We start from the raw sequence: 12,581 nt of genomic DNA, 5'->3' as shown, positions 1-12,581 counted from the left end.
AAAACAATAATTAACAAAAACAATATAACCATAAATACTGATAAGAGTCAAACGCGCTCAGTGTGATTTGAAGTTCAGTTCAACTTGTTTCGGGTTAGGAAATTTTGAGAAAAAAAAATATTTAATTATTTATCTAATTAATCAATAAAAAGACATTTCCTAATATCAAGATATCAAAATGAGTAACATCGAGAAGGCATTTGTTCGCGGATTCATTAAATTCTTAAATAAACAAATAACTGAGAAGAATTCGGAAGCAGGCGAATCATTGGAAGGTAAATGTCTGGATTTATTTACACTATTATCATACGATTTACATCATATTTTTACCATACAGTTGCTGTGCAATGTTTAGAGTCATGTTTCGAGTTGAACCAAAATGATGATGCTTCAAATCCACTGAATAACGTGGATTTATTTGATTTATTCGTAAATGCATATGTCAATTCCAATCCTGAGAGTAAGAAAGAAGCAGAAAACTTGAAGAATGAAGGAAATCGATTGATGAAAGAAGAGAAATATAATGAGGCACTCGTGTCCTATGGCCGTGCCATTGCACTTGATGCAAGCAATCCAATTTACTATTGTAATCGTGCTGCAGCTTATAGTCGTTTAGGTGATTATCAAAAGGCTGTCGATGACTGTAATCAAGCTCTTAGATATGACCCAAATTATGGCAAGGCTTATGGACGTCTTGGATTAGCTTATTCCAAAATGAATAATCATCAAGAGGCCATTGATGCTTATAAGAATGCATTGAGAATTGAACCCGATAACCAAGATTATAAGAATAACATGGAAGTGACCCAACAACGTTTAGAAGAACAACAAACAAGTGGATCAGGACCTGGTAAGCTTGAAACTTCATTCTTGTAATTTTAAACAAGTTCTAAATTATACCATTACAGCAGGCTTAGCTGCTGGTATGCCAGCTGGATTCCCAGGAATGGGAAATATTGACTTTGCTGCAGCACTCAATAATCCAGCATTAGTTAACATGGCAACAAGAATGATGGGAGATCCTTCAATCCAGAATATGCTCGGTCAATTAAGCGGTAAGTTTCTCATTATTCCATAGAGATAATTAACTATATTTATGTCCCTTAATTAGGTATGAATAATGTTGATGCTTTGCTGGAAACTGGACGACAATTAGCCATGCAAATGAGCAGTGAAAATCCAGAATTGTTTGCTCAAATTCGTCGTCAAATGGAAGAACAAGGAGGAATGGAAGGTGGAAGTGGTGAAACTGAACCAAACCCAAATGAAGAAGAGAAAAAGCCTTAAATTTATTTGTGGAATGTTTTTATTAGATTCTTTTCCTCTTTCTATACATTTAAAATATTGAATTCTGTATGAGTGCAAGCATTATTCGTATATTATGTTCACATTATTATTAAAATATTAATAATAAATAAAGGACAAGTACATTTATTCTAACAAACTTCTTGTTGCTTAAATAACTGAAATAAATTATTTGAAATGTAACGTAAATTGTAAATTTGAAATTTTTATAGCAACTTTTCTGAATTTTACAAAACCGGTAAAATTTGAAGCATGAAATACCGTTGCGTCATTTTAATTAATTCAACGCATTTGTTGACCTCAGTGCAATGCAAAAGTCAGTAAATGAGCGTTTAAAGACAGAAAGAAAATAGTATATCCAATTAAGCTGTAAAAAAATAAAACGAATAAAAGAATAAGCTTCATATTTCATAAACTTTATTTCATTAGAAAAAAATATTAATTCATTTAATCTGAATTTTCCATATCTTCATCACTTTCGTCATCATCTTCCTCATCATCATCGGATCCAACTTCTTCAATTTCCATTGTTGCTGTTTCGTCAGTTTTCTTGGCTGTTTTGCCATTCTTTTTGGTCAAAACCTTATCTTTAGCTTTCATGGACTTCTTCAAACTCTTCTTTGAATCATCTATAACATTAATTATGCTCTCAAATCCGCTATCCTTTAAGTAACAACATTCAACGTTGACCCTAAATTTAGCTAATGGCCTGTTCAACAATTTGAGGATTTTTGCTTGTTCTGGCGTTAAAGTTTGTCCCTTTTTACAGACTGTATATTCACTAATTAGTGTAACAATTCCTTTTTGTAAGCTTGTTGGCATTCCTAACTTTCTTAAATGCGGTTCTATTGCATGTGAAAAGTCTGGAAGTGGACCTTCTGGAAGAACGACTGTTTCTGCTGCTTTAAATCCACCTCGAGCGAATTCCTCTGTTGAATAATCCTTAAACCAGTCACAAACTGTCTCCTTATCTTCTGTTGTAAACAATAATCCTCGCTGTCCTTCCAATCGTTCTATTAGCTCGTCACTGACTTCTGCGTTCTTAAGTCCTAATTCTAAATTATACGTTCAATTAGTCAAATGAAAGTAATTTTTTTGAGATAGAATCTCACAAAACCTATATCTTGTCGTTTTATACTTACTCATGACTGCAATTTTACCGAAGAAGAATTTTGATTCCTTCCATTCATTTCTGATGTATTTTAATGTAGAATTTCTCATATTATCAACAGAAAATACGTAGATATTTGGGTATTTTTCAGTGCATTCCTGTATCTCCTCAATTACCTTCTGTTTGTGCTCTAATCCTTTACGATCAGTTTTTGTGAGGGAAACTGAAAGTATTTTTTAAGAACAAAAGTTATTTTGTTGATTTCAAGAAATTTAATTAAACTACTCACTTTTCTTATCTCTTTTCGATCGTGGCATGATGAATTAAATTAATTCTGATGTAAATTGTAGTTGATAAATGTGTAATTAACTGGATATTTAATTATTTTAGAATTGTACAAAAACCATGCACGTTTTCTTTGACAACAATGTGAATGCGACAGAATTTGAAATATTTTTGACCGTTGAAAAGTTACAAATATTTCTCGATAATTTATCTAGTCACCGATAGATGTCAGCATGGTCTCCTGATTGCTTTTGTGTTTTCGACTATGGTTTCATATGTTGGATGTCATGATTTAAAACTGCTGAATCTAAAATCAAGTTTATATTACTGGATTTTTAGTGTAGATTTAAGTTATCTTCAGGAATTCATTACAGTGTGTCAAAAGGCATGTCTATCTTTCAAATTAACTCGATACAAAATTAAGCATAGGTAATTAACATGAATCACTGGATTCTTCTGGATCAAACAATAATAATAATACGTTTCCCTTCGATTTTATTTATCAAAAAGTGCTCTCAAGCATAAAATCGTTCCGAATGGTTTAATTGCCTTCTGCAACTTTTCATGTCTGTCAGTTGTCTTTCCATTCCTTGATAAATTGAAAACGGTAGCACAAGAAATTGGTTATGCCATAAGATATTCATGCTGCGCCTCTTGACGTGCCTCAATCTTTTCTCTATATTCCAATGTTTTATTCCTTCCTTTTGTTATTATTCTTTGAGATTATGTTTACACACTTTAATAAACAGTAAAAAACGATGGAATTTGGATTGTGTAAAGCATGATTATGAATAAAAAGTTTATGGATAAATTCCATGAATTTTGGTTTGACGCCAAAAGTGACTGGAAGTTTCAATCATTTGATTTAAAAATAGGTTAGATTCACTTTTCGTAGAATTTTAAATCAAAGCAGACATTCAAAAATAAATTTTCTAAAAATTTGCAGTTTTAACAAGTAATCAGTGTAGCAATCACTACAAAGTCAGTATATAAAGTGTCAAAGATCAAGCACAAATTGGAGAAAAGACAAAAAGGTGAGTTCCTGCTGATTTTAAGTAAGAAAAACAAGAATTTAGAAAATAGACACAAAATACACCAGAATTCACTTGAAATAGGAATTTAAGTTTACAAATATTCGAATTATTGCAGCATCCAAGCTAATGGAACTTAATAAATCTAATTAAATTTTTATTAAAAACGGTTTGTTTTAAAAAACAATGAAAATTCACTGAATAAATACAGTAATTGCATACAACTAGCTGTGCATTCCATAAACAAAACAAATCAAGTAATTTGCTCAGCCAGCCTGTTAACCAAGTAGTCATCTGACAAGGACAGACATGTAAACGGAATTTCCTTCATAAAATATGAATATCACACTAAATAATAAATATAAATGCATAAAAAATAGTTGTCAGCAATTGCAAAATATTTAATCCCCAAAGTATTCCTTACACCCAAAAATTTCATGGTGAAAATAATAAAAAAAAAAATATAAAAAAATTATTCAATTCAATTTTTAAGTGCATTATGCGAAATATGAAATATGGTTGTTGCTCTCACTGAGTGAGCATCGATAATACTATGCGATTACCACAAAAATAGATTTTCATTTTAACATCCGTTCACAGATATAAATGTTCATGTACATCAGCAAGCATTGCAATGCAAAATATTATATGAAATTCAATAAATTTTTAACTGTTAAAATCATTCCATTGTCGCACAACATAATTCGTAATTATTTGATTGTAAATTTCATTATCCCCATTTATGCTTTTATATTGTGATTTATGTCAGTTGTTCAATTTTTTTTTTATCTCAATATAAATTTTTTAGTGAGCAATAAAGCATACAAATTTCATTAAATCAAACAATAGATAAGAGCGGAGGAGATGAACATTTTTTATCATTTAATTAATGCTTAATTAATAATCTCCAAATTAAGCGAAAAGGAGATTAAGCATCGTTCATGAACACAATCTATTGAGCACGTGCTGACACTGCGCATTGTCATGATGTGTCGTCTTTAATCCACTTTTTATTGCTCATCATGATGAATTTTTATGGTCCTTAATGCCTTCTTTTCATATAAAATTTTCAAAGGACATTGCCATGACGATTAAATGATTGAAGTTTGGTGAGTGGATTGCTTTGGTTTTTATGGACATTTGAATGTTAAATTTATGAGAAGAATGAAATCAAACTTTAACGGAACTTTAGAATTCAAAATTTACATACATTTTTCAGAGTTCAAAAAACCAATATATATAAATATATGTGGTCATACAAAAAATGACGGTTATTTTTTAAAGGACACTAACACAATGACAAAATTTACAGTACGTAAATAAATTGAATTTCAAATGACGGTTATAAAATTTTTATTTATCAACAAGTTTACATTGATTGCGACGAATGTCTTGAAATATCCTGAGAGTTACGTTAAGGAAACGTCGACTGTTCTTTAAATCGACTTACTGACAATATAAAAAATTATTTGTTTACATTTTTTGTAACCGTTATCTGAAATTCAAATTTATCTTTTGTCAATGTATTAGTTTTGTTTGGGGCGATTTTGGGGCGATTTTTTTCCGTATGACCACATATATATATTGCAAAAAACGAATTTCAATCAAAACAATCTTTGAAATCTCTAAAAATTCAATAAAGTTGAATTTAAAGCTTTAAATTAAACAAAATACAAGTTAAATCCCAACGATAAACTCAAAACCATCAAGTAAAGCTAGTCAAGCATCAACAAAATCATTAATTTTGGTAAAACAAATCGATTGTATCAACTTCTATTTCATTACGAAAATGTGCTTTGAAAGTATCTCATTCTGTATCGTTTGTATGTCTGACATCAGCTCTTGATGGTAACAACAGTAATAAAGAAAGAAAAGGATACTGAAGGACGAGATGAGAAAGAAAAATCTGTCAAGTGGTGAACTGAAAGTGAAAAAAAAAGACGAAAGAATAAAGAAAAAATTTGCTGCTTTCGCTTTTATTTTTGGCTAGAAAAAAATAAAGAAATGAAAAGTGCTGTTATTGTGCTCATTCAAGGATATTTATCAGCATCTTTCTGTTTCATCTTATAGAAACATATAAGACATGAATATTGTATACACATAAGCACAGAAAAGTTCCTAAGGTGATGACTATATTTCCTACACATAAAAATGTTTTTCTCTTTTTCTCGAGATATTTTTCATTTTGAACGTCTTCTTCTTTTTTTTCTTTTTTCTATTTGAGACATTTTTCCTTCCTTCCTTTCCATTTTCTTTCATTTTACTTACCATTTGAATGGCATGAGAGTTATTCAGATTATGGAAATTTCGATTTAGCTAAAATTATTTGAAATTTATTTTCTTTGAGTTTACATTTTGGGTGCTCAATAATTGAATGAATTGCATCAAATGTACACAGATGTAGGTGTATGCTCATTAGAATTGACATTTACATACTGAGAAATTACAAGTGCTATGGTGGGAAGTGACATTGTGGGAAGGATTATTTGCAGGCCTAAAAAAGAATGATTTGATTTATCCAATTTGCGACTGATTTGTTTGGTTCATCTGAATCCACGTATGATTCGAGTGTCAATGCTATGGTTGATGCATCTTCTCGTGTTAATACATGATTATTTGAGTAAATTTGACAATATTTACAGCGTATGTTAACTTAAATGACTCCAAAAGTCATTATATCCTCTCAAATTACATCAATGAATGTAAAATCAAATGCGCTTCACATCCATCCACATCAGATTGATTCCAAAACTATTTCATTCTTCATCATGTCTTCACTGAAATAGTCAAGAAAACGAACATAAAAGTGAATATATATTTGGGGGAGAAAATAACAAAATGAAAATGGAAAGATGAAGAAAAAAAATGTATTTCCTCGTGTGTGGGAGGTGTGGGCAACATCATCATCATCAGTGGAAATCATCAACGAGAACAGAATACAGAAAAGAAATCAGAAATAAAATAAAAAATAGGAAAAGATGGAACAAGGGAAAATGCAATCATGCGCAAAGAGAAAACAACATTTTTTCATTCTTTATATTGTTATGTAACGCACACACAATAAATACAGGGAGCCGTGCTATAAAGACACACACGAAAAACTTTTTTTACTTCTTCATCCTATTCATCTTCCGAAAGCCATGAAAAGTCGCACCCGAAAAAAAGGAGAATAGAAAAAAAATCAATGAAGAGAGAAAGCCGCTGGATTATCAAGAGATATAAGGATGAAAATCATGTATACGTAGATGAAAGGAAGAGAAATCGAATGAATATCTAAAGGTATGTTGTTATGATAGTGAATTAGAAGGGTGGGAAAAAAACATCAGCATTAAGTTCAATAAAGAATCAAATGTGAATTACAAATAGGCTTTTCGGGTCTCTCTTTCTGTTCTATCGCATCTTTTGAGGTATGTTGTCGAGGTAGACGTTGGGTTGAATGATTCTATTTTGTCTGATTGTCTGGTGTCCTTGGTAGTTTTGCATCTAGATTGATTATAAACGTCATTATGCACTGAATGACGAGGATTCGTTGCGATGACACCGTGAAGGCAATTTTGTCATCATTTTCTTCTTAAATTCTCGAGAAGTAGCTAACTCAATCTCCCAATCTACTCAAGAATTGCACTCTAATTATTTGCACATAGGCCTCGCAAAAATTCCTTACTTACGATCACTCTTTGTATTCACAACCATACGCATCTTTTTCATTCTTTTCGTTTCTTTAATTTTTTTTTTGCTACCTTTGATCATCAAGGAAAGAAAAAAAAAGTGAAAAGAAAGGAGATTAAAAAAGTTTATGTGGACGACGTTACCTGCGTAAATATATCGATTGCATTAATCCCTTTGAAAAGATGTAACCGCTAACAGAATCCTTTATCTCATCTTCTTATTGCATGTAACATGTTTTTTTTTCTTTAATGTATTTGAGTTGAGATTAATTCTGAATAAAGAGAAACAAGAAGAGATAAATGTGGGCAGATAATAATGTATAAGAATGGGAGGACTTGCAGTTACATTCTTTCGATTCCTTTGTATTGTTTGGATTTGAAATGGTACATAAATATAATAACATAATTGAAATGTTTGTTTCTTTTATCATTGCACGCTTAGGGATGGAAAGTTTTTGGAGTTTAGTTGGGAATTTTGTGCTGTTTTTATGATTTTTGAGCTGGAACAACTTTTATAGTAGTTCAGGTCTTTAATTGACAAAATGCGTAGTTAATTAGGAAAAAAATTGAATTAACATTGATTTTCAATTTTTGTTGGGGTTTCTCACCTCGCGATTTCATTCATTAATATATTTCAATTTAATGACTTAATCTATCATATTAATGCTTAACATCATTTAAAATTGCGGAGCAAAGACTATACAAACAATTACTTTTGGATTCTACATCAAATAAGACTAAAAATCAAAAAAAACTTGTTCCTAACCTAACCAAACATTCCCAAAAACATCAATTCCAAAGGATCAATTCTATATGAACAAACCCTGAGCGTGTAGAAAATACATTGTCGAGATTAAGAACTGTTTTTCATTTACTTTTACTGTTTGTCCCATAAAAACAAGAACAATAATAACAATCATAAGAGAAAACATATTAAGCACTCAAAAGAAATTCATATTTGCCGCTCCGAAAAGCATTTTTCTTCTTTTATTCGGTCTTTCATCAAAACTGAAATAGAAAAGGAGAATAGAAGATGAAGAAATGAAACTATCAGCTACTGTTAGAAAAAAAACTCATTTTTTAGGATGAAAACTTCATGTGAGTCCATCAAAACATGGCAGTAAAAAAAAAAGTTTGAATGATGATTCTGTTTGTTCATATTCATAAATGATTGTTGAGCATATCATGTCATGACACGAAAGAAGATGTAAAAAATGGACAAAGTTTTGATGGTTTTATGTCGTATTTTTGCCATTTCTGAAAATAATGAAGGTACGATGAAAAAGTTTTTCATTTCCCTCGTGCGTATTTGTTAATGCATACATAACTTTTTTTTGAATTAATCATTTAGAAGTGAATGGAGGATGGTGGGGGAAATGGAAATAATAACTTTTTAGCGGATCTGTTTGTGAATATGCTGAAAGGGGATAGATGATGTAGGGTTTGGGGTGTCTATTGGAGTAGGAATGACTCATTTGTTAGACATGATGCAACTTTTGAGGGCAACTTCGATATGTTTTAATGGAGATATTGCGTTAATTGCTTAATACAAGAGCGTTGAACTTAAGTACTGAATAAACAAGGTATAGTTGGATGCGTGTTGCATGGCCAAAGAACTCATGGAAAGAAACTTTCGATAGAGAGAGTGTTGGACTTGAAGTCGGATATTGATATCCGGTAGCCAGAATAGAGCTGGTTTCAAGCGGCATCTATGGGAGATCTTGTTACAATTAATCTGAAAGGCCAGCAAAGTAAGGAACATCTGGTCTTTTCAGAATTCACTTTGGAAGATCTATCGGATTCTATTGCTTTCAATTAGTAAAATCCATCTCAAAAAGCATGGTCCTTCAGGCATTATGACTATTATTTTGATGAACTTTGTGATAATTTTGGATATAAAATGCGTCCCAGACCCCTTTTCAAAATTTCATTTCTCCACGCCTTTAACGATGAATAAACATTAAACACATTTTTTTTCCATCGAGAGTGAAAAATGCTTATTATCATCACATCATTATCATCACAATTCATAAAAAAATTACAGGCGTGAAAGAAGGAGAGGAAAAAAAATTTTTTTTTCTTGTGCTTCTGTTAAATTAAATTTAATTTGTCATTTACATGGTGGAATACACACGACAGTGATGTTCTCATTGTTAACGAAGAAGTAAAAAAAAAGAGCGAATAAATTTTTTTGTACTTTTCCATTCGTCATTTAATAAATTATTAGCGTATACACATACATCAATGTATGTATTTATGTTTATTTAAGTCATAAAGAACTGAAAGAAAAAAATTCTATTTGAATTTCAAATCAACAGCTTAAAAGAATATTTCATGCAAATAAAATCATGTGATGCGAGTTCTTTTTTTGTTGATAATGAAGTATTGGTGGGGTTTAATGAATTAGATCGTTGGGGGGTCTTACTTGATGAAGAAGGGAGAATTTATGAATTTTGATTAACGTAAACGAATTATATGCAGTAAAACTTGTCATAATGAGTATTCAATGTAAGGTTAGGGTAGACTTCTTGTATTTTATCACTAATTTCATTGTTGCCCTGACTGGTCACATGAGTATCAATAGTTATAAAATGACTTTCGGTACATAAGTGTGGATCTCGACTCAGAATAGCACAAGTCAGTAAATTAATCCGAAATCCTAATGCTTAAACGTAACTAGAGAGGCTCCTAGTAGCTCAACCGCCAATGGTCTAGTATTTATCATTAAGCAACTGCACTATGCAACCTTGTATATCCCAAAAATCAACTCTTCAAATCAGTAAACTCAAAAATCTGATCTGCTAGGAATTCCCTTCTAACTTCAAATACTAAAAGCACGTTAAATAAATAATCGAAGTAAACAATAATTTTTTTATTCCTTCGCAATTATAACTTCTAACTGCCTAAACCTAAATGCATTCATGCTTAACCAAAAAAAAAAAGAAACACAGAACAAATATGCGCACATAGCAAATATAACATCATCATTAAACGCGGAGTTTGTCGTGAAATTGTAAAGTAAAGAGACATACAGAAAATTATGGCTGTGATGTACATTTTTTATATACGTATCTAAAAAATCTCTATCTCATTCCATACCCACCCAACCCAACGTGTCAGCCACAAAATTTACCACCCCCACATCAACAGCAAACAAATTTTCAAAGTGGAAGAAACTAAAAAAATGTTTCTCATTTTAGCCAGCAATATTCAAAGCTATTCGCTTTCTTTTTTTATTCTGTGTGCCTCGCTCTATGCTATCCATTGAGATTTCGCGTTTGTTACTTCCATTTGGATGCATACGAATAAAAATGAAAATGAAATAATGCGTATAGAAATATTTTTTTCGTATGAAAAAGCACACAGCATAAATGGTATAAAAAAAAGAGAAGAAAAACTGGAAATGATATTAAATATATTTCATTCTCGTTGCTGATATAAATTTTTTTTTTTATTCAACTTTTGCTTATTTGATGCTGACGATGATGCTAAAGAGGCTTATGCTGTATGATTCTGCATACACGAATGGATGAATGAGTGAATGGAGTATGGAGTGGATTTTTTTCTGGAGAAAAGTGGGAATGTGGAGCACTTTTGTAAGGCTGAGCGGAGCAAATGATCAAGAGGTAAGTCGAGGACACTTTGGGGGAGACTGAGAGATGGAGGGTGACAGATGGGATTGAGATTTAGTTGGATATTAAGAGTTTTGGCATCCATAGCTGCTAATCTGAGAAGGATGAGGAGATATACTACAATGTTGCCAAATGCAATACCGTCTCGATCAATAGCTTCCTTCCATTAAATGATGACATTAGATTATAAATTCACAGCAAATTTAAATGCGCTTCAGCCACAAACCTCAACTTACATTCTTACTTTGCATTTTTAATATAAATAAAGAGCAAAAAAATGGAAATCTTTTAACGTAATTAGAGACATGAAAAAAAGAGAGTCTTCCATCATATCTCATAAGCCCTTCCCAGCAATTATCATTATTTCAAGTACAATATGTTGTAAAACATGTACGGCATATACATAACATTGCATAACATTAACGATTCATCATTTATTAAGAAAAAGGAGATGGAAAAAGGCGGATTGAGACTGAAAATTGATTGAGGGAGTTAGCATAAATTTATGTTAACAAGCAAAGGCAATAGTGAAGATAATAAATATAAATACATAAATTGTTGTGATTTGTACGCATTTCCATGCGAATTGATTGTCAATATTTGTATAGATATATAATATAATGTTGGATGTCTTAGATGAAAGAGTAATTTATGTAAGGATTAATGTTGATTAGGTAAAAACAATGGAAATCTAAAGGATTGATGGATATGAATGTGTGGTTAATGTAAAGACTGATAAATTGGATATGATAATGTGGATTCTTTGTGGAATATTGCATCTTATGGATGAAGCTTTTGAGGTTTTTGGAAGCTGAAAGAGGTGAAGTACTTATGCTAATTAGATTATGTGCTGTAGTACTGTTGATAACTAAACGGAAAACCGGTGAATAGCAATTTAAGTGTGGACGTCATTGTGTTGCTCGAGTACAGGTTAGAGTAGTGTTGCCTAAACTGTGTGCCGCGACAGCATGAAATTCCATGACCTGAATTATGTGTGGTTTTAGTCATGGCTTACCAACAACGTAAAGTTTGGACAACACTGCCCTAGTCTATTACAGAGCATAGTTTGAGAAACACTGGCTTAATATCGGTGACAATTGCAACTAGCAGGCAAAACGAGTCCTTTAAAGAGCAGAGTAACCTAAGAGCAAGTCTATCAGGCAATTGCCTTTGATCCACAATTCCGTATGCATATTCCTCAATATTTCAAGAGCTGCAGCAATCCATCAGCAATTTTGACTACAAAAGTCAATCATTTGACTCTTTTATCATCAGTAATTTTCACTAATTGCATCAATTACACCGAAATTAAAATAAAATCGTCGATTTTTAAAAAAAGTTATGCATGGAATAAAGCAGCCTTGTATATGAGCATTCCATACATTTTTTACAACTCAATAGCAACTCAAATTACATGTAATCACTACTCATTTTATGCGGTTAAAAATTTTTCTCAATTGTTTCTCCCATCTCAAAAAATTTGAACGAATGCATCAGGAAGGGCTGATTGTTGAAACTCTAAAATGAACAAGTGAAATTCAGTCACGAC

General features: G+C 31.5%; 2 protein-coding genes across 2 annotated transcripts; one reads left to right on the top strand and one right to left on the bottom strand.

Moving 5' to 3' along the window:
- The first annotated feature begins 58 nt into the window (after positions 1-58).
- On the top strand, positions 59-1,444 carry Sgt (small glutamine-rich tetratricopeptide containing protein). The gene is made up of 4 exons (XM_070649689.1): positions 59-275; positions 338-850; positions 909-1,055; positions 1,112-1,444. The coding sequence occupies exons 1-4, from the start codon at positions 179-181 to the stop codon at positions 1,285-1,287; spliced, it is 933 nt and encodes a 310-aa protein (XP_070505790.1). The 5' UTR covers positions 59-178; the 3' UTR covers positions 1,288-1,444.
- A 261-nt stretch (positions 1,445-1,705) lies between these two features.
- Positions 1,706-2,846, bottom strand: RpLP0-like (ribosomal protein LP0-like). Its single transcript, XM_070649690.1, has 3 exons — positions 2,706-2,846; positions 2,448-2,639; positions 1,706-2,360 (listed from the first exon to the last, which is right to left on the bottom strand). The coding sequence occupies exons 1-3, from the start codon at positions 2,731-2,733 to the stop codon at positions 1,753-1,755; spliced, it is 828 nt and encodes a 275-aa protein (XP_070505791.1). The 5' UTR covers positions 2,734-2,846; the 3' UTR covers positions 1,706-1,752.
- Positions 2,847-12,581: the final 9,735 nt, after the last annotated feature.

The sequence above is a fragment of the Chironomus tepperi genome, unplaced genomic scaffold, assembly GCF_022539635.2.
Source record: "Chironomus tepperi strain 1889 unplaced genomic scaffold, CSIRO-AGI_Ctep_v1 contig_430, whole genome shotgun sequence".
In the NCBI taxonomy this organism is placed as follows: Eukaryota; Metazoa; Arthropoda; class Insecta; order Diptera; family Chironomidae; genus Chironomus; species Chironomus tepperi.
Note: the sequence above shows the minus strand (reverse complement) of the source record. Positions and strands in the feature narration are given on the sequence as shown.

Excerpts from the sequence above, each read along its gene's own strand:
- Sgt (XM_070649689.1), top strand. The coding sequence starts at position 179 with ATGAGTAACATCGAGAAGGCATTTGTTCGCGGATTCATTAAATTCTTA. Across the intron at positions 276-337 it reads AGCAGGCGAATCATTGGAAG|TTGCTGTGCAATGTTTAGAG; the intron begins GTAAATGTCTGG and ends TTTACCATACAG. Across the intron at positions 1,056-1,111 it reads TATGCTCGGTCAATTAAGCG|GTATGAATAATGTTGATGCT; the intron begins GTAAGTTTCTCA and ends TCCCTTAATTAG.
- RpLP0-like (XM_070649690.1), bottom strand. The coding sequence starts at position 2,733 with ATGCCACGATCGAAAAGAGATAAGAAAA. Across the intron at positions 2,640-2,705 it reads ATCGAAAAGAGATAAGAAAA|TTTCCCTCACAAAAACTGAT; the intron begins GTGAGTAGTTTA and ends AAATACTTTCAG. Across the intron at positions 2,361-2,447 it reads CGGTAAAATTGCAGTCATGA|AATTAGGACTTAAGAACGCA; the intron begins GTAAGTATAAAA and ends CGTATAATTTAG.